At 32.0% G+C, this 18,976-nt stretch overlaps 1 protein-coding gene across 2 annotated transcripts in view; it reads left to right on the top strand.

Annotated features, from left to right (window-relative positions):
- Nucleotides 1-18,976, top strand: part of LOC145683528 (immunomodulatory peroxidase-like) — a 174,651-nt gene that overhangs the window by 139,129 nt on the left and 16,546 nt on the right. For both annotated transcript variants that reach the window (XM_081754872.1, XM_081754873.1), the window contains exons 9-14: nt 767-880; nt 8,343-8,475; nt 10,782-10,909; nt 12,792-12,994; nt 17,232-17,401; nt 18,568-18,676. In XM_081754872.1, coding sequence (XP_081610998.1) covers nt 767-880; nt 8,343-8,475; nt 10,782-10,909; nt 12,792-12,994; nt 17,232-17,401; nt 18,568-18,676 — 857 coding nt within the window. The remainder of the gene's footprint in view (nt 1-766; nt 881-8,342; nt 8,476-10,781; nt 10,910-12,791; nt 12,995-17,231; nt 17,402-18,567; nt 18,677-18,976) is intronic.

Below are 18,976 nucleotides of genomic sequence, written 5' to 3'. Positions count from 1 at the left end.
CTAGTGGCTTTTCTTTGCTGTTCGCAACTCTTTACGGTGAGATTGGTTGGATGTGCATCAAACCCAATAATCTCTTAAACTGCACGTTGGAGTCATACCACAAAGTGAACTAAGTGACTAACATCAATTACATAAACACAGTTTTCGACATCTTTTCTACTACGGAAACAAGCATAGCCAACTGTACCTTACGTAAAAGTAGTAGCCTGGCTACTATACCTTCACAATCTACTAACAACTTGGTTAACTCCTGCCACATTCTTAAGGAGCAAAACTCCGCGACAGAACTTGGTATCTGACCCCCTGAAATCTTCTGCACTATAGTATCCTGAACACAGTACAGTAAAAGCGATGTCTTCGGTTATGATTCGGAAGACAGTTTTAATGAGAAACTCTAGAAAATCATCGGGCTAACTTTGTTTAATAATACACAAAGAGCGAAAAAGTGAATGACTGGATCGAGATTCAAACTCGGGACCTCCGGCATACTGTGCTAATGCACCACCACCCAGTCCGCTTCCCAGAACACGTACATACACACTCTCATTCTCGAGGTCTAATAAAGGTAACTTTCCTTACTCTTATTGGATTACATATAGCACTTCTACCAATCTTTCTCATTATACGATATTTTTTGCATAAGCCATCAATTTTTCAATTCTGTTTGATTTATATCAAATAATTGTATTTTATTATATTTTCAATTGTTGAGGTAGAATTACAAGTACAGTGCTTTAATAATTATTATTCTTTTTAACCATTGTAGGAAACTCGCCATATTATTGCTGCCTTAATACAACACATAACATTTACAGAATTTCTTCCAATGTTGCTAGGAAAGGAAACAATAGAGGAATATGATCTTCTTCCTAGAGCAGAGGTAAGATAGAATATGTTAACGGAATGCACAGAGTTTTACTGACAGATATTATTATGCAGTTTAATCAAGTTAAATAATTTTATTCTATAAGTAAGATAGAATATATTGTCGGAGTTCATCGGCTTTTACTAACAGACAATGATAAGCAGATAAAGCAATTTAAGTACAGCTATCGCTCATATTACGCGATTAATTTGTTCCAAGAAAACATTGCGTAACATGAAAATTCATAAAGTGAATTGATTTTAACATTCATAAGGATAAATTTTACTAATATGCGTTATTAATCGGTAAGCAATTTAAAAAATACAATATAATATGTTATTTGTTTCCTAACTACTACAAAACTACTAAAGAATTAAAAAAGTTATTTAATATTTATAAACACAGCCTGTAAATTCGGGAGGAATATAGGAAAACATTTAACTATAAAAGCTATTTTACCAAAGTTACAAAACTTAAAAGATCACCTGTAATTGTGGTAAAATTTACGTTGGCAACGTAAAAACAAGTTTAAGGATTAGATTTTCAAAAGTACGTTAGAGTTGTAAAAGAAAGTGTAGATCCAATCTCAGGCCTGTCAAAAAGCACAAAACATATCAAATTGACACATAAAATCGATAATAATTTAGAAAGACAGTTTATTGTGGTCTATAACATTAGAACATTAAAAAAAAAAAAAAAAAAAAAAAAAAAAAAACTACAGGTAAATTTAGATAGAGGAATTTGAAACCAGAGATGAAATAATCTAAGAAAGCATATTTCAAGTCCGTTGATGAGAAGAAAGAAAATTAACAAAACATAGACTATTGACGGTGTAAACTACAAGGAGCTTTTCATGAACAATGTGGGAATCGATAACTTAGGATTGGAGGTGGCATGTTTCTGGTGCCTGTATTTTTTTGAATTTTATACAAATATTTTATAGTTCTTTATTTCTCTTTTAGTAAAATATGCATATAAATTCAATTCATAGTGAATAACATTCAATTTTATAGTGAACTGTTACAAATCTATATTTATCTACGAAAATAAGTTTCCTTGATAATCAATTGAAGATCATTCATTACTATGACTATATATAAATAATTTATAATTTATATATTAATCAATTGTATTTACTTTATTCAAAGATTCACTATAACTACAGGCAATTCGACATTTTGTTCGTGTCAACAATATAAGATAAAAATAATCTATCAAAGAAATATGTTAAATACATTATAAAAGCAATTTTCAAGAGCCGAACTTTCCATGCAAATGGCGGCAGTTACCACGTTAAATACATCAGCAAGCAGATACAAAATACACAAATTCTATCAAAGCTCATAGCAATTCTGAAATTAAGGACATTTAATAACAATAGTACTTCATTACTGTCGTCATGAAAATATTTAACTCTCATATTATATTGTCAAACAATTTAAACATCTGTCTATTTACGTTTGTATTTAATATGCATTTTTAGCACACAGAGACGAGATGTTTGGTGCAAACACCAACAATGGTGAACAAATGAATGAATGAATGAACAATGTGAACAGCTAAAGTAAAAGTTGCTGTACATATTATATTTACTGTTTCGTTGATATATTAGTGTTCTTTGTTATGTAATCTTTCACAATTTTACCTGTGGTACATCGTTTATTTTGTTTCACTGTATCTTCTGTCCTTTGAAAAAGATAAAGTGATGACGAAATATCAGGAATCATTTTGTACAGACTGGTTACAAATTTCTGGATGATTTCAGGAGGTTATATTGTCACTAATACTAACAAAGGTACAGAATCTTTGTGTTATCGGAAAGACGAATGTTTGAAATTTTATTCCGACTTAAAATGCACTTGACATGATCCCTACGCTTATTGCAGCAAATGTCTAAGCGGTGATCCCATTCTTGCCAAACCCTCTCAAACATGTCAGGTGTGACATTCTCGATGCCTCTGGTAATGCGCCTTTTAATTCTGACAATGTGGTTAGAAGTGGGAGTTGTAAAGATTGTCATTGATGAATCCCCACAGGAAGAAATCACACACTCTGAGATCAGGTGAACATGATGGCCATAAGCAGAACGTGTTATCTACTGCTGTTCGGCCGCCCAAAGGTAAAAGCAAGTATCTATATTTTGTTTGTTTTGAGAAAAACAACAAAAAGGTAATTTTTGATAATTAACGTTACTGTGAAAGACTTTGTTTTCTTTTCTATTACCTTTTTGATAGGCATAAGAGGGTAAAAATGGCATAACCAGGATATGCACAAGCTTAAAATAATACATGAGTACAAGAACACGAAAATGGCGTGAAATGCAGTTACTTCCCTTTACTTTGGGCGGCCGTGTTGCATGACTACTTCATCTTTCTGGGTGTCAATTTAGGTACCCGCGGACATTCGTATGCAAATGTGCAGGGACCCGTGTTTTTGAGAAATGAACCCTTGTTCCTTCTCTTACGTGAGCTGTGGAATTAACCAACCTTCCACTTATCAAGGTGTACATATCCCGTTTAAAAAAAAAAAATGTACAAAACATGTTTATTTTGGGACTGTCACTTCTACCTCAAAATGTGGGTAATTCTCTGATCCTCACATCCGGACGTTATGCCCATTGACTTTACTGGATAAATAAAATGTTGCTTCATCACTCATGATGATCCGTTCTAACAAATCCTCTTCTTCTTCGATCTTGACCATCAAATTCTCAGAAAACGTAAATCTCTTTGATCTATCATCAGGCTGGAGTTTTTGTATCACTTGTAGTTTGTACGGGGACAACAGCAGTCGCTTCTGAAGAATCTTCCTCACTGTTGATGTTGGTATATCTGCAACTGCTGACTAGCTCACAAACCTAATTTCTGTGGGCTCAAGTAAGAAACTTTCATGAACTCTATCTACGATCTCTTCACTTACCTGTGGCTTCACTGCGGGTCCTTTTCCTAGATGTCAGATACATTCTCTATCGCGAAATTGTTCAACCCACCTACAGATTGACAATACAGGGAAGGTATGATGTTCAAATTGCCGTGTAAATGCACGTCGAACAGTAATAACATTGTCCTTCGCTCACATTCAATAACACATTACCTATGATTGGTTGGCAGCCGAACTACTTCTTTTATACTGCTAGAAAAAAAAGAAACCAAAATGGAAAATTAAAAAAAAAAAACAACTCAAAATCACATGAAAAATGATAGCAACTTAAAATAATATGAGAACTCAAAAACTATGAAAATAACAGGAAATAACTTCTGTCATATTACATGCGGGGCTCACATCGAGTGCATCTAAAGTCAGAACAAAATTCCAAACCTTCCTCTTTCCAATGATGCTAAGATCAATGAATCTTTCTTCAGTATTAGTGAAACTATTGCCTTTTGAAATTGTTCACTAATTTATAACTACTATATATAAGCGGAGTAATAAACACGTCTTGTGACATGTAAAGATTCATAGTACTTCTCTTGGATGACAAAGATAGTCCGTCTTATATTGTTGAAGAAATTAAGCGAATCAATTGTAATGTCTGCTACAACGTGTATGAATAGCTTGCTCAAAATGTGCATGCAATAGCTTTTTGCGAAAATGCTACATCTAATTTCGAGTACGTCGATATTACATATTGACATATGCTTGTGAAAACGTGTAATGGTTGAGGAATAAAAGTAATAAAGGCACGTACGATAACATATAATCTTGAACTAACTTAAACATCTTGGTTTTTAACTTGTCAGTATACGGCTACCGTGAATATTACCATAAAGGAACTAAAAATTCTTAATGGATACGTACTGACGATGATGACAAGTAGTCGTTGAAACGTATATGGATGAATTAAAAACACGAGTGTTTAATTGAGTTCAAGATCATATGTTATTCAATATGCACGCTATCAATTCATTAACTAACTAAGGGCATGTGCTTATTTTCTTTGAGTTCTTGAACAGTTAACAGAACAATTTCATTGAAGTTTTAAATATGTGTATCATGGGTCTACAGCGGTCTGGTGCTATTTATTACAATTATTAAATACTATAACTAGTGTAATACTGTCTAAAATTCCTTTGAGAATTTTAATAGGGATTTCCAGCTGAATTTAATTAAGTATAAAATTTTTTCTTTCTTTCTTTATTTTTTTTATTTATTTATTTTATTATTATTATTTTTTTTTTTTTTGCGATTTTTACATATAATGAAACATATCAGAGTGTAGAAACAATATTAGTGGGTCTATGAGACTTTCAGACGCTATCTACTTCTCAAATTAATTTTTTTTTTTTTTTTTTTTTTTTTGCTATTCGTTAAATACTAATTTTATCCTATTTTATGGTACAAATTATGGTGATTTTATACAATTTATGGTGATTATCAAAGATTATATTTTTCTGATTAGCATATTTGTTCCAAAATAAACATCGGACAGCTTGACAACAATATCTTTCGGGTCTTTAACGATTTTGAGCAACAAAGTAAAATCTGTAGATAATGTTGCTACCACTCCCAAATTTACCGGCATTAGCCATGACTTCCTAGAATTTATATTTATCCAAACTGGATTCAAAACATTCTTCAAGAACATAGTCAAGGTGGTTGTCAGCCTCCTAGGATGTCTCTACTTCCGTCTTATTGTGTGTTATAGAAGAAAAATCTCGTCCAGTTCTTTACCAGGAGGTAATGTGCCTAAGATCGATGACACATTCCCGCGCTGGATGGCGATGCTGATACGTTGGAAAAGGAATGCAGTAGCTCGGGGGTCACCAGTTTTGATTGCTATTCGATGACCAACCTCATTAATGAAATTAGATCCTTCGTGACCCCAAGACCCAGTATAAAATGTCCTACGCCTACCAGATTCAATTTATAGATCACTTTCAATATCTGGGAAAGGAACTTTAAATACAGGACTCAAAAGCCTCCATATTTGGGATGCATACTAACGTATCAGTCAACAATCAGAATATATTTACTAAAATTCCAGAGGTTCAATAATTTCTGAGAACATCTTTCTTGGTGCCAACAATTGCTTAAGTATTTTAATAGTTTTTTTTTTTTTTTTTTTTTTTTTTTTTTTTTTAAGCAAAAGATTCAACATATATTTCAATCTTGTACACTTTATATCTGGAGAGCTACATACAGTGTAGCCAAACTCAAACTATCACTTAACTCAGTATAATGTGCTTATTCCGTAGAAAATACGAAGACTAAAAATCTGGATTTAGGAGTCCTTCAAAAATTTTGTCGCCCCTGATCCTAAAACTAATTATTGGCCAATTTTTTTTGTGCATTTTTTTGATCATTCCTAAAATTCTTAGCCAAGATCGCAATCTTTTGATCCATTTTTTTGATCATTCCTAAAATTCTTGTTAAAGTTTTAATTCATTTTAAAAGTTGAGATTACAAAAACAGTTAATGAATTTAAAATCAAAGAAAACGTATCATGAGACCAAGAAACCATCGTAATTATTATTAACATCCTAGTAATGTGTAATCATACACGATATCGTGTTTTGAGTTTAAGTTTTGGTGTTTCACATCCGTATGCTATAGAATACCAAGGTTATGAAAAGTAGGACCTACTATTAACGGCTTCGAACCGTGACCGTAACTTAAATCTGGTGCAGTTGGTGGGTAAGCAGACCATTATGCAAAATCAATCCGGACTGTATATTCTATTCCCCACCACACTACATCGCCTTCAAGAGAAAGCTGCATTACAAGATCAATATACCGTACTGAATTCAATAACTATAAATATCATTACCAGTGCCTTGCTGTGGGGGAGGGGCGAGTGGGGCGACGGCTCCGGGTGCAAAATTCGAGAGGAGAAAAAAACGAAAAGAAGGAAAGAAAAAAAGAGACAGGAAAAATTACTTTGAACATTTTTGGATCAACAGCACTATTTTTCAATCTAATATTTAATTTGATCAGGATCAGATTTATACTTTCTACGTCCCTAGATATTTGCTAAAAGCACCCCACCCGTCTATTTACATCCGCATCACTGGAGGCGCTGTCGTATATTCTCATCCCGGGCGCTGATTTTCCATGGCATAGTACTAATCATTACATTGCATTTATTTGATTACAGATGGAATTCCGTTACGAATCTGACTCTGACGATATTGGTATAGCAGCCACACACAATTATGAATATTAAATATTAATCTTCCCTTTTTTTTTAAAAAAAAAAAAAGAGTGAAAATAATGATTATTTCCTATCTGAAAGAATCAATATATTGAATATGTTAAAGCTGAACTAATTAATTAATTATCTTTAATATTATTAGTATTTTCAAGTAGATAGTTAACTGGATTCAGTTGACCAAGAACCGAAGTCAATGGATTGTTTTTGTGAATGCAACATTGAACCTCCGGGTTCCATAGGCTCAGTTAGTTATTTAGATAGTATTTTCTATTAGTATAATGTTAATCAGTAGGTCCACGAGTCATATAGTCACGCTGTTGAACGGGATGTTAAAATCAAAATCAACTCAACTCAATTCTTTTTATTTGTTTATTTCGTTTCTGAGAAAGTGAATTTACACTGCGTGATTAAATAATTCCGTCATATAAGTGTTTCTATTAAAATAATAACAACACAAATAATAGTTATTAGAGAGCTCACACCTATATTCATCCTATAATGCTTTGGATAGCGACAAACTGTTTCAACGAACCACTATCGTCTTTGTTAGTTTCGTTGAATACAAAAACTTCAGCTGATAGGAGTTTCACATGAAACTTTCCCCAACTTCCCAGATGGAAAACTGTAGTGTTCAGTAACTTATTATTATTATTATTATTATTATTATTATTATTATTATTATTATTATTATTATTATTATTATTATTATTATTATTATTATTATTATTATTATTATTTCAATCATACTGATGGTTGTTAAGTGAACGAGTGTTGCTAACTGCAGCATGGACGTACGCAGAGGGTCCCGAGTTTTCTGTAAATTTAGTTTAATTTTAAGGGTTGATTTTACAAATTTTAATACAATTTATCCTCATATTGAATTTGCCCGCCCCCAAGGGTTTGGACTCTTCCCAAAATAAATTTGTTTATTTGTCTGGTCTGTAATATTAAAGGTTGCAATTAGGTGAGTTCTTTAATGATTTTATACATCCAATATTATGTTTGAACACAGTGGCGTATTTAGGGGAGTGGCTTCCGGGCTTAAGCTTCCCCCCCGAAATCTTACTTAGTATAGTAAAGTAAATGAAATATCTTGCAGAATTTTCACATTTCCAGGCAAAGCCCCCCCCGAAAGTTAGCAAAGCCCTTCCCGAAACAAATCGTAAATACGCCACTGTTTGAACATAAATATAGGTTAAGTTCCATTTTGCAGACAAAGTATATTATTAGAAGGCAATAAAATTTAATAATTATTATGCTGCATGAATCTTCCTTAATTGTGTTCTTTCTTTGTTATCATCAGTTCTTTTAATCAATATTTTGCAGGGATATTCTTCTGGTTATGATCCAACTCTTGACGCAACTGTGACGTCATCATTTATTACAGCAGCTTTTAGGTTTGGTCATTCGTTACTTCCTAGTATGGTTGAAAGATGGAGTCCTAACAACAAATTTATAGGTAATGATTTTACTTTATTTTTTTCCTTTCTTAGACTCTTGGGGTGGTGTTCAGAGAGGATTCGTTAGTCACGCGATTAGTTAGTGTTGTATTAGTTCCGTACTTAAGGAGAGTGTATTTTTTGGCATTCAGAGTCTGCTTAGAGTTCAGCAAATACGTTGATTTGGGTATGATTAACTAATATAACACCAATACATCGGGTGAGAAAAATAAGTATGTCAACTACGAAATCTAAACGTGCGCGTGCGTAGTCTGTAGAGATGAAAATATATGGAATACGAAATTCGAACTTTTTTTTTTTTTTTTTTTTTTTTTTTGTGGTTTGACTTTACAACAACTTATAAATAGTTACGAAATGGGATTAAAATTCATTTATTCACTTCTGAGGGATGTATTTATGACAGGAATAAGTAGAAGTCAATTCATATTAGTGACAATAGAAGGATTATGTTGTAATTATAAGCGAAGATAATTTATCGATCAGTTGTATTCCTCAGCAGAAAACAGAAAATTTTCTACTCATCTCTCACTGTTCACTTTAAGAAACAGTTCTGCTATTGTAGAGGACTTGGCTAAATAGGTACTTCATAGCGAATTCACCCGATGAGGTGAAAGGAATGAAAGAAAGGTTATTAATTGACTTTATGTTCTCATATTGTAAGTTTATTGTGGCTAAACGGTGGCTACATAAATGTACCCTCTGCTCTAAATTAATTAGTTAGATGTGATTAACTTAGTCAACTATTACATGCTAATCAGAGATTCTGAATACACTTCCGATAACCATACGTTAGTCAAATTCTTAGTATGACGCTAATCATACGTCAAAACAACTCTGTATAAAGTCCCTTAATGTTTTGTTACATAAGTAAATATTAAAATGAAAGAAAAGAAAGGGAATGTCATTTCATACTGTGAAATTACAGTAGACTTACAAACTACAGGGGTCCCATATTCTAATCAGAAATAATAGATTTAGTAATTCCAGCTTCAATAAGTGGATAAAGGGGAAGATGAAACCTGCTTGTGGAATACTGAATAAATTGTGTTCTCTAGCTGTTAAAGATCTTTATTAAGTTCTCTAGAGCAGTGGTTACCAATCTTTTTTAATTAATGACACACATTTTACTAAACTTCCACGACTTCGCGATATACTTTATTTTTTATTATTAATAATATAAACTATAATAGTATAAAACTATAAGTTTCTGTAAAGTTTTGATCCTATGTAGTACTGTGTAATATAAATTATAATAGTGTAAGACTATAAGTTTCCGTAAAATTTAGTATAAATTATGATAGTGTAAGACTATAAGTTTCTGTAAAGTTTAGTTTAAATTATAATAGTGTAAGACTATAAGTTTCTGTAAAATTTAGTTTAAATTATAATAGTGTAAGACTATAAGTTTCTGTAAAATTTACTTTAAATTATGATAGTGTAAGACTATAAGTTTCTGTAAAGTTTAGTTTAAATTATAATAGTGTAAGATTATAAGTTTCTGTAAAGTTTTGATCCTATGTAGTACTATGTAATATAAATTATAATAGTGTAAGACTATAAGTTTCTGTAAAATTTAGTTTAAATTATAATAGTGTAAGACTATAAGTTTCTGTAAAATTTACTTTAAATTATGATAGTGTAAGACTATAAGTTTCTGTAAAGTTTAGTTTAAATTATAATAGTGTAAGATTATAAGTTTCTGTAAAGTTTTGATCCTATGTAGTACTATGTAATATAAATTATAATAGTGTAAGACTATAAGTTTCTGTAAAATTTAGTTTAAATTATAATAGTGTAAGACTATAAGTTTCTGTAAAATTTACTTTAAATTATGATAGTGTAAGACTATAAGTTTCTGTAAAGTTTAGTTTAAATTATAATAGTGCAAGACTATAAGTTTCTGTAAAATTTAGTATAAATTATGATAGTATAAGACTATAAGTTTCTGTAAAGTTTAGTTTAAATTATAATAGTGTAAGACTATAAGTTTCTGTAAAGTTTTAATCCTATATAGTACTGTGTATTGCTGCCACTGGAATCGGTGACACGTACTACATGTCTCAAAATTGATTTTAACTGATTATTAAATGCTTCAAGATTTTTAAATTCAATGATTTCGCGACCACTCTACGGGACTGCGCGACACACCGGTTGGAAATCACTGCTCCAGGGTATTAGAAAATGCAAACTTATTTTCGTTCTTTAAAATATGATTTTTTTAAAACGAGAAACAGTTCATTCATGATTTTTTAAAAACTATAGTCGGACGTAAAAATAATAAATAAACTTTTGTTAATTTTTGAAGCTTCCCAACGTCTTAGTGAAATGTTGCGCCAGCCATTTGATCTGTACAAAGGTGGATGGTATGATCAGTACATAATGGGCTTGGTCAACCAAGTAGCACAAGCCATGGATGATGCGATTACGCAAGAGGTAAGAGTTTATATATTATATATAAAATAAATAACTTTAAACAATAGGCACAAAACAATAATTATCTACACAGAAAGAAATTGTATTAAATATTCTTATTATTGTATAGGCAACACAGCAACCTGTTTGAATTAGTAATATATTTGTTGAGAATTCTGTAACGTTGGAAATATTTTACTTGGAAAATATGTACAATACTATTCAATTTTAACTAAACATTACTTTAAATTTGGTAAATATGAATATCCTAATAACTTAATGACAGTGGTACTTTGCTAAATTTTGAAGTAGAAACATGAAGCTTTAGTTATTTTAATATCATTTTTATTATTTTCTAAACTTTTTCTAAGTATAAACTGCAAATTGATATAACTTACTCATAGTTTGTAATAATATTTAAAAGATTAAAATAATTATTTCTCTCTGGAAGTTCAATTAGAATATTTCATTTGGTATTTCTGTATAAAATTATAAGTATGTTATTGTAAATACTTATTATAATAATATAAACACAAACATACTTTTTCTATTTAAAGATAGAATCATGTTTCTTATTATTCTACCTACCTGCTGTTCTTAGAAGAATATTTTAGAACTATATTCGTATGTTCTAATGACAATTTTTCAGATTTTTTAAAAAGATGCAGTTTAGAAAACTACAAAATGACACGAGGTGTGTTAGAAAAGTAATGGAACATTTTCTAGTGACGATAAATTTATTTTTTTTACAAATCAAGGTTATCCTCTTAAAAATAGTCCCCTTGGGCAGCTACGCAGCGATGGAGGTGGTGTTTTCATTCTTCGTAGCAGTGTTGGAAGCTTTAGCTGGAATATCTTCCAGCTCGTCGATTACACTCTGCTTGATATTATCCAATGTACCAAAATGACATTCTTTCAGCTGGAGTGGTTTTTCAGCAAGGAGAATACAAACAAGCCACAGAGACTGAGATCCGATGAATAGGGGAATGAAGAACCATAGGAATACTTTCTTCTGTCAAAAATTCATTGATGGAGACTGCCGTGCGACATGAGTTCTTGGAACCATCTTAGTGCACACTCTTTACATGTCCAAATCCGTGTTAAAATTTGATGGCTTATAAGCACGTTCAAACTTAACTCACTACTGATCATTCTCGACATCTGATCTCACAAGAGGCTTCACTCGTTCCACATTGTTATCCGTTTTTGAGCACGACGTTCGTCTTCCACTTATTCTCAGCTTTCTAAAACGGAACTTGTGCCATCTGAAAGTTCTGTGTAACTTTTCATAAGTCAGAGTAGCGGCCTTGCCAAGTTTTACACAAAATTTGATGGCACAACTTTGCTCAGACTCCATTGCCGGTCCATTTTCATAATGCATCTCACAAACACAACTTCATTTCAGACGCTCTCAAGTAAGTCCAAATGTATATTGAGGCAACGACAGAGGTTCACTTAACTGCCATGTAAAGATGAAGGCAATAGCGTTGTCGGCTCGTGTACAACGTTGCCAGTCTCATTAATTTTCAAACATACCTCGTACATTACCTGAAGTGTATATAATTTGATAGGCTGCAAATAATTATCAACTGCCAATTTCCCAGGTTTGGGATCAGATAATCCGACAATGAGTCATGTTGATCATAAACTGTAGATTTTCCGTGAGTTATTATTGAATATACTTGAACGAAAATAAATAGATAAATAAAAGTTCCACGTTATGCAACAAGGCTAAGGGAAGCAGTGATGATGATAATGAATGGACTGGTGCTATGAGGGAAGTGAGGGAAAGGAAACGGAAGAATCTTGACAAAACCCCACGCACGGGTTTTGGGGGTGAGAATTAACAGCGAATTGTCAGTTGCTTTATAAGAGATTTATCTTTTTTTCTTTATACTTTTAGGTAACAAATCATCTATTCCAACACCCTCAAAAGCGGTACGGAATGGATCTGGCAGCAATTAACGTACATCGTGCACGGGAGCATGGTGTTCCTTCTTATAATGAATTCCGTGAATTCTGTGGATTGCCTCGAATGCATGAATGGAACGAGATGTTACATGTTATGCATAACTCTACTGTGAAGAGATACAGTGATATTTATAGGTAAGTAAAACAGTAGACCTACATACATAAATATTCAGAATTATATATTTAAATTAATTTACACAACAACACTGGGAAATTTTTATCTTTTTTTTTTTTTTTTGGAAGGAGGGGTGGAAATAAATCTTTAAGTTTTACATCCCACGGTTATGCCGGCTAGGCTAAAGGAGACGGTGATGATGAGAAATGAATGAAATGGTGAAATGAAGAAAATGTGAGGAAATGGGAGAACCCCGAGAAAACCTACGCACACAGTGTTTGTCCACTACAAAGCTCACTTGGCGCGAGCTGGAATCAAACCAAGAATCCCATGCACCAGAGGTGAACGCTCTACCACTAAGCCATTACAACCCAAGGAGGGAGTGAATTCTTAATAAAATCCTTAATACATATGAGCATATAGCGAAATCTCGATTCTCTCTCTCTCTCTTTGTTTCTCTTTCTTTATTCATTCACATTCATTTTGTCAATTCAGATAAAATATTCATACGTGAAGAAGTGAGTATTTATAGATATGTTAGACATGTACTCAAGGACCGACCGGTATTGCAAAAGAGACAAGTTTACACTTACAGCACGGCACTGTAGTTGAAATCAATGGCACTCTATAGCGTAACTAGAGGTTTATCATTATCAGAAATGATCCAGCGTGAAAAAAGAAAAGAAAAATAAAGAAAAAAAGAGAAAAAGAAAACAAGATAGAAAAAGAAAGAAAGAAAGAAAAAGAAAGAAAGAGAAAAAGAAAACAAGAGAGAAAAAGAAAGAAAGACAAAGAAAGAAAGAAAGAAAGAAAGAAAGAAAGAAAGAAAGAAAGAAAGAAAGAAAGAAAGAAAGAAAGAAAGAAAGAAAGGAAAAAAACAAAGAAAGAAAGAAAGAAAGAAAAAGAAAGAAAAAAACCAACCTAACAACGCGGCTAGTGTATTGATGAAAACCTGACTTAATACAAAACTAGCATGAAAACTTCACACGTTGTCTCTGCCTTTAACCCTTTATTTGGCACTGTTGCTCTCAAGCAACATTGCATTCTATTGCGTTATCCGCACGAATTATAATTTCGGTGATCATTTAATTGGCATTATTGCTTTCATACAATATTCATATACATGATTTGGCTGTCGCTTGTTTAGATATTTCTAACCTTCGTCAATAGGGGACAGTGAAATTTAGTATTGTAGAAGCTTTATCTCCTACATTCCGCGAAAGTTCTTTTTTCATTTTAATTTTTTTTTTATTTGTACTTTCTTGCTCTGTAGGAAAATATTTCAACGAAACTGCTGCTAATTACGGAGAGTATTCTTATGATATTTGACCATAATAGGGCAATGCTGCTCAGTAGCTACACATAAGATCTATTTTATGGCAATGTTGCCTTGAAATTAACATCCTGTATTTTGTAACCGAAGTCCAAAAGTACTTTAAAAATTACGAAATTATGATCAGGTTCAACCATAAAAGCAAACTAAATATTTTAATGGTAATGCTGTTAATGCTTGCCAATTAAAGGGTTAAAAACACAAAATAAAAACAACCCTGCTTTCTTATATTAAAAATAAGTACTATCTCCTTGAGCATTGTTTCTATTCTATATAGAACATATCTTAAATCCACTTATCAGCAGTAGTGTTTGTAGACAAATACCTAGGTATATATAAATAGATATAGATAGTCGTTTGTCCATAAATAGAGTATATCTTCTTACGCTTTCCTTTTATAATAGTCTTGTAAAAATAAAGTATTTTCTTTGCAGCTTTGCTTATGTAGTGTAGGAAGTTTGTACAGTTATTAAATGTACTTGCAGTTACGAATTAGATCGCTAGCGTGAACTAGCTCGATAAGTTATTGTAGATAGTTCGAAAGTGCTGTGTTTTGACCCACAGGAAGAACGGCTGTTTCTCTGTGTGTGTGTGATCATATGGCTGCGAAAATTACAGCCATTTGGGAGGGCTGCATTTGTGTTTTTCCCGACATTGTTTATAATCATAACCGAATAAGTAAACAGTGAATGACAAAAGGTTTCTGTGTGTAAAAGAAAGGCATCAACACTCTATTGAATCGCAATAAAATCGGCACCTCTGTTGTTGCTGGGCCCACTAATATTGGGTATTATAAATATCGGAAGTCCGAACATACCTCTGATGAGGTGCAAGAAGTGCGTTACCATGATTGCCGCATGAAAACCCACGGTCTGCAAGAAGAACAGCAAGGTAGTACCACATTTTGCCGTGACCGTAAATCTTAATATTTGCGCAAAATTTATATCTATTGAAGAACCAGTGCACATGCTCTTCCTCCACATAGCACGAAGAGGAAAACGAAGAGTCGCAAGCTGTACGAACGCCCTCTTACAAGGGACAAATGGAAGTTTGGAGTGACTTTGGATGAGGCATAAGAGTATCTGTCGGAGTGCTTTAAAAAGAGTGGACGATCTTCTATCATTTTCGTGATTCCAGAGGCAGTTGTCACTCGATACATGATTGTGTGTAGTTTTCACATGGCTTTATGATTGTTGGTAGTTACTACTATAATGGTAAATTTACGTCATTCACAGTGAACGAAGAAGCTATATATATATTTTAAAAATGCAGTTTATTCCAGACGAATATTTTGGGATCATTACACACCGTGATATTCCATCCCTATACAACAGCAGGGATTTCAGTTTGTCATTCACAAGAACAAGGCTTTCAGTCATACAGCGAAGCCAACGGAGATGTACATGAAGCGAATGGTGCATGAAACGGGAATTCATTCTGAGTGAAAACTGAGATATAAGATGACAACTAATAGACAGCAGGATTTGTACATTGAGCACAACCGCTGGTGGTATTCCAATATTATTTAAGCTGATAAAGGTGCCAATATTTATTACTTGAAACAATCTGTACGACACAAGACAGTATACAGAGTATAAGGGAACATCAAAATCAATAGTACTAATGTACAGGAAGTGAATAAATTTACATATTTAGGTGTAGTATTAATAATTAAGAACGACGTCAAGAAAGGAATAAAAATGGATCAATGGTATGAAATGTTTGTTTCCATCAAATACATAACATGTTATCAACGCGACTAATATCTAATAAATTAAAAGAAGAAGAAAAGGTAATTTTTATATCATAAAAGTAGTCGCTGAGACAGAGTTTTCAATAACAAAAATTTTTGAGAAAAATATTTGGAGCGAAATGATATTGGCAAATGAGTGAACTTCAAAGTTGAACTTCACAATAGTAGAGATTACCAAATATGGATAATAAAGTCAAGACGTCTTAAGATACGCGAAACACAAGGTAAGATCTTAGTAAAGTAGATAATAACAGTTCAAATTGGATTAGACTAGCACAACATAAAAACTAATGATGGGGATTTTGTTTCCGAGGCGACGAACGTATAAGAAAAAGAAAAGTATACATATTCGCAACGATTTATTCTCCTATTGTATGCTAATAAATGCACATAGTCCCGTTCACAAAAAATATGTTGGTCACATATCGTTTCTAAAAGCACTGTACACTGTGTACATATGGATAAGCATCGTATCTACTGGTGTATAATGTGCACTTTTTTTAACCTCAAAATAAGTCTAAAATATTGGAGGGGGGCGTCTTATGTGTCGGTAATCAAAATTATGAGTTAAAATTTCAGTCAGTCTAAAACTTCTCGTTTATATGAAAACACATAGGCTACATGACTATTCTATTGCATTTTGTCTTTCTGTGAAACTGTGGTTTCGATAAATCGTTTTCATATATTTCTTTTCTGTTCTGTAAAAATAATAATTTGCGTTACATATTTTATATACTTCATTATTGAAAAAGGGAACATTCCAGTAAAATAGAATGAATTTCTGGGTTTTGAAGATGCAGAATAAAAGGAACCACTACAGTGTTTTAGTTACATTTTTTGTAGATACAAATAATTATAAAATAAATAATATACACTGCTATGGAAATCCATACAATATGTAGATTTTTTTTTAAAAAAATATAAATGTGTAGAAAAAATGTATTTTATACACTAGAATAGATAGTAAATATGAATCATCTTTGGCTAAAATCTTTATTATTTCAAAACAAATCTTTAAATTGACACACGTACGAATGTGAGAATATGACATTTGAAGAGAATTTTTAAAAAATTATTTCTTTAAGCGACTGTATGGACTATCAATTATCATCTCACTACCAAATCATGTTAATTCTTTTTTTTTTTTTTTTTTTTTTTTTTTTTTTTTCAGAGATCCAGATGATATTGATCTATGGTCAGGAGGTGTTTCAGAACGGCCATTACCAGGGAGTCTTGTAGGTCCAACTTTTAACTGCCTAATTGCTCGTACCTTTAAAAATCTTAAATTTGGGGATAGGTTTTGGTACGAAAATAATGGATGGCCAAGTTCATTTACTATAGGTAAGTTTTTATTCACCGATGTTCAGCGTATAGATGTTCAGCGGTACATACAGAGGTATCGGTATTGCTAAATAAAGCTTTACTAATAAATTTAAGATGTGAATTTTAAATATGAAGCGATGAACGTTTTAATAATTTCATGAATTACTGCATAAATTATCTTAACTTAAAATGAAATCATTCAGTTTAACATCCTAGGATTATACCCTTACCCTTAGAATTAATATGTCGGCGCAGTGATGACATGGACTCAAGAATTTATTGCAGAACGAACTCAGGTTATAATGGCAGAACGAACGTTTCATTGATTTCTTCTTATCAAATAGGTTTCTGGCAACGTGTAGAATTTTTTTGTACTTCTATTTCAGTATTCTGCGCAGTGTTGTCAGGTATTCGAATTTATCCAAAAAATAACTATAGTAATATTTTTCACAACAAATGTTGAATGCAATTGTGCTTTGATTCGTATTATATATTTTTTTTCGTGACATCCTGTGGTTGGCTTTCATCTACAAAAAAGAAGATGAAAGCAGAAGAGCATAGAATAAATAAATGCTATGACGTTATACAGAATCCATTATTACAAATCCCCTTTCTAGAACCTTCTGAATTCCAAAACGTTATATCATCCAAACTATTACTAGTACACAATACACAGTAGTATTTTATAAATTCTAAAGAATTACAAATCAGTTTTAATCGGACTTTCTAAATTCCAAGATAATACAAGTCTAAAACTATTACTAAGTCACTTTATCGTGATTTCTAAATTCTAAGGCATGTCTAAACTATTACTAAATCACTATACCGTACTTTCTAAATTTTAAGACATTATTTGCGGGGAAACTATTACAAATGTGTCTCATCGTATTTTATGAATTCTAAGACGTTACATGTCTAAAACTACTAAACTACTTTAACGTACTTACTACATTCTAAGAACGCTGTATCCTCCAAATTTTAATTTTACCTTTAACTTTGCCTTAATTATTTCGAGAAGAAGAAAAATTGCCTGTGTTTTGTCTTGAAAGATGGTTAAAACTCATAGGAAACTACTTCTCTTTTGTATAATAGCCAATATTTTTTATCTCTAATAGGTAGTAATTATTAAATTAACATTATTAATTTTCAACAGCATTTTAATATTATTATTATTATTATTTCAGAACAACTAAAGGAAATAAGAAAAGTCAAACTGTCTCGCCTGTTGTGCAATTCTGCTGACAGAATAGAATCAATTCAGGTGTACGCCATGGTTCTTCCGGATTACGAAATGTAAGTGTAAATTTTATTACAAAAATTACTGCATTTTATTTTTTTTTAAAAAAGAAAGTAACAGATTAACAATCATTGAGTTTAGATTTTACATATTTTACTTCATGAAAATAATGTGTTGTAGTTTCTAGTTTATTTACGTTTATAAGAAAAACGTCATGTTAATATATACAGTATAATAGAAATATACCTTCAAGTTGAATAAGATGTACTGTATTTTGTTTACTACCTTTCTACATTTTCTGAAAACGAAAGTAACAAATTAACAATCGTTGATTTTACATTTTATGTACCTTACTT

Source organism: Thermobia domestica, chromosome 4 (assembly GCF_964235325.1).
Source record: "Thermobia domestica chromosome 4, izTheDome1.hap1.1, whole genome shotgun sequence".
NCBI classification, from domain to species: Eukaryota; Metazoa; Arthropoda; class Insecta; order Zygentoma; family Lepismatidae; genus Thermobia; species Thermobia domestica.
This window is presented reverse-complemented; position numbering and strand designations above follow the sequence as displayed.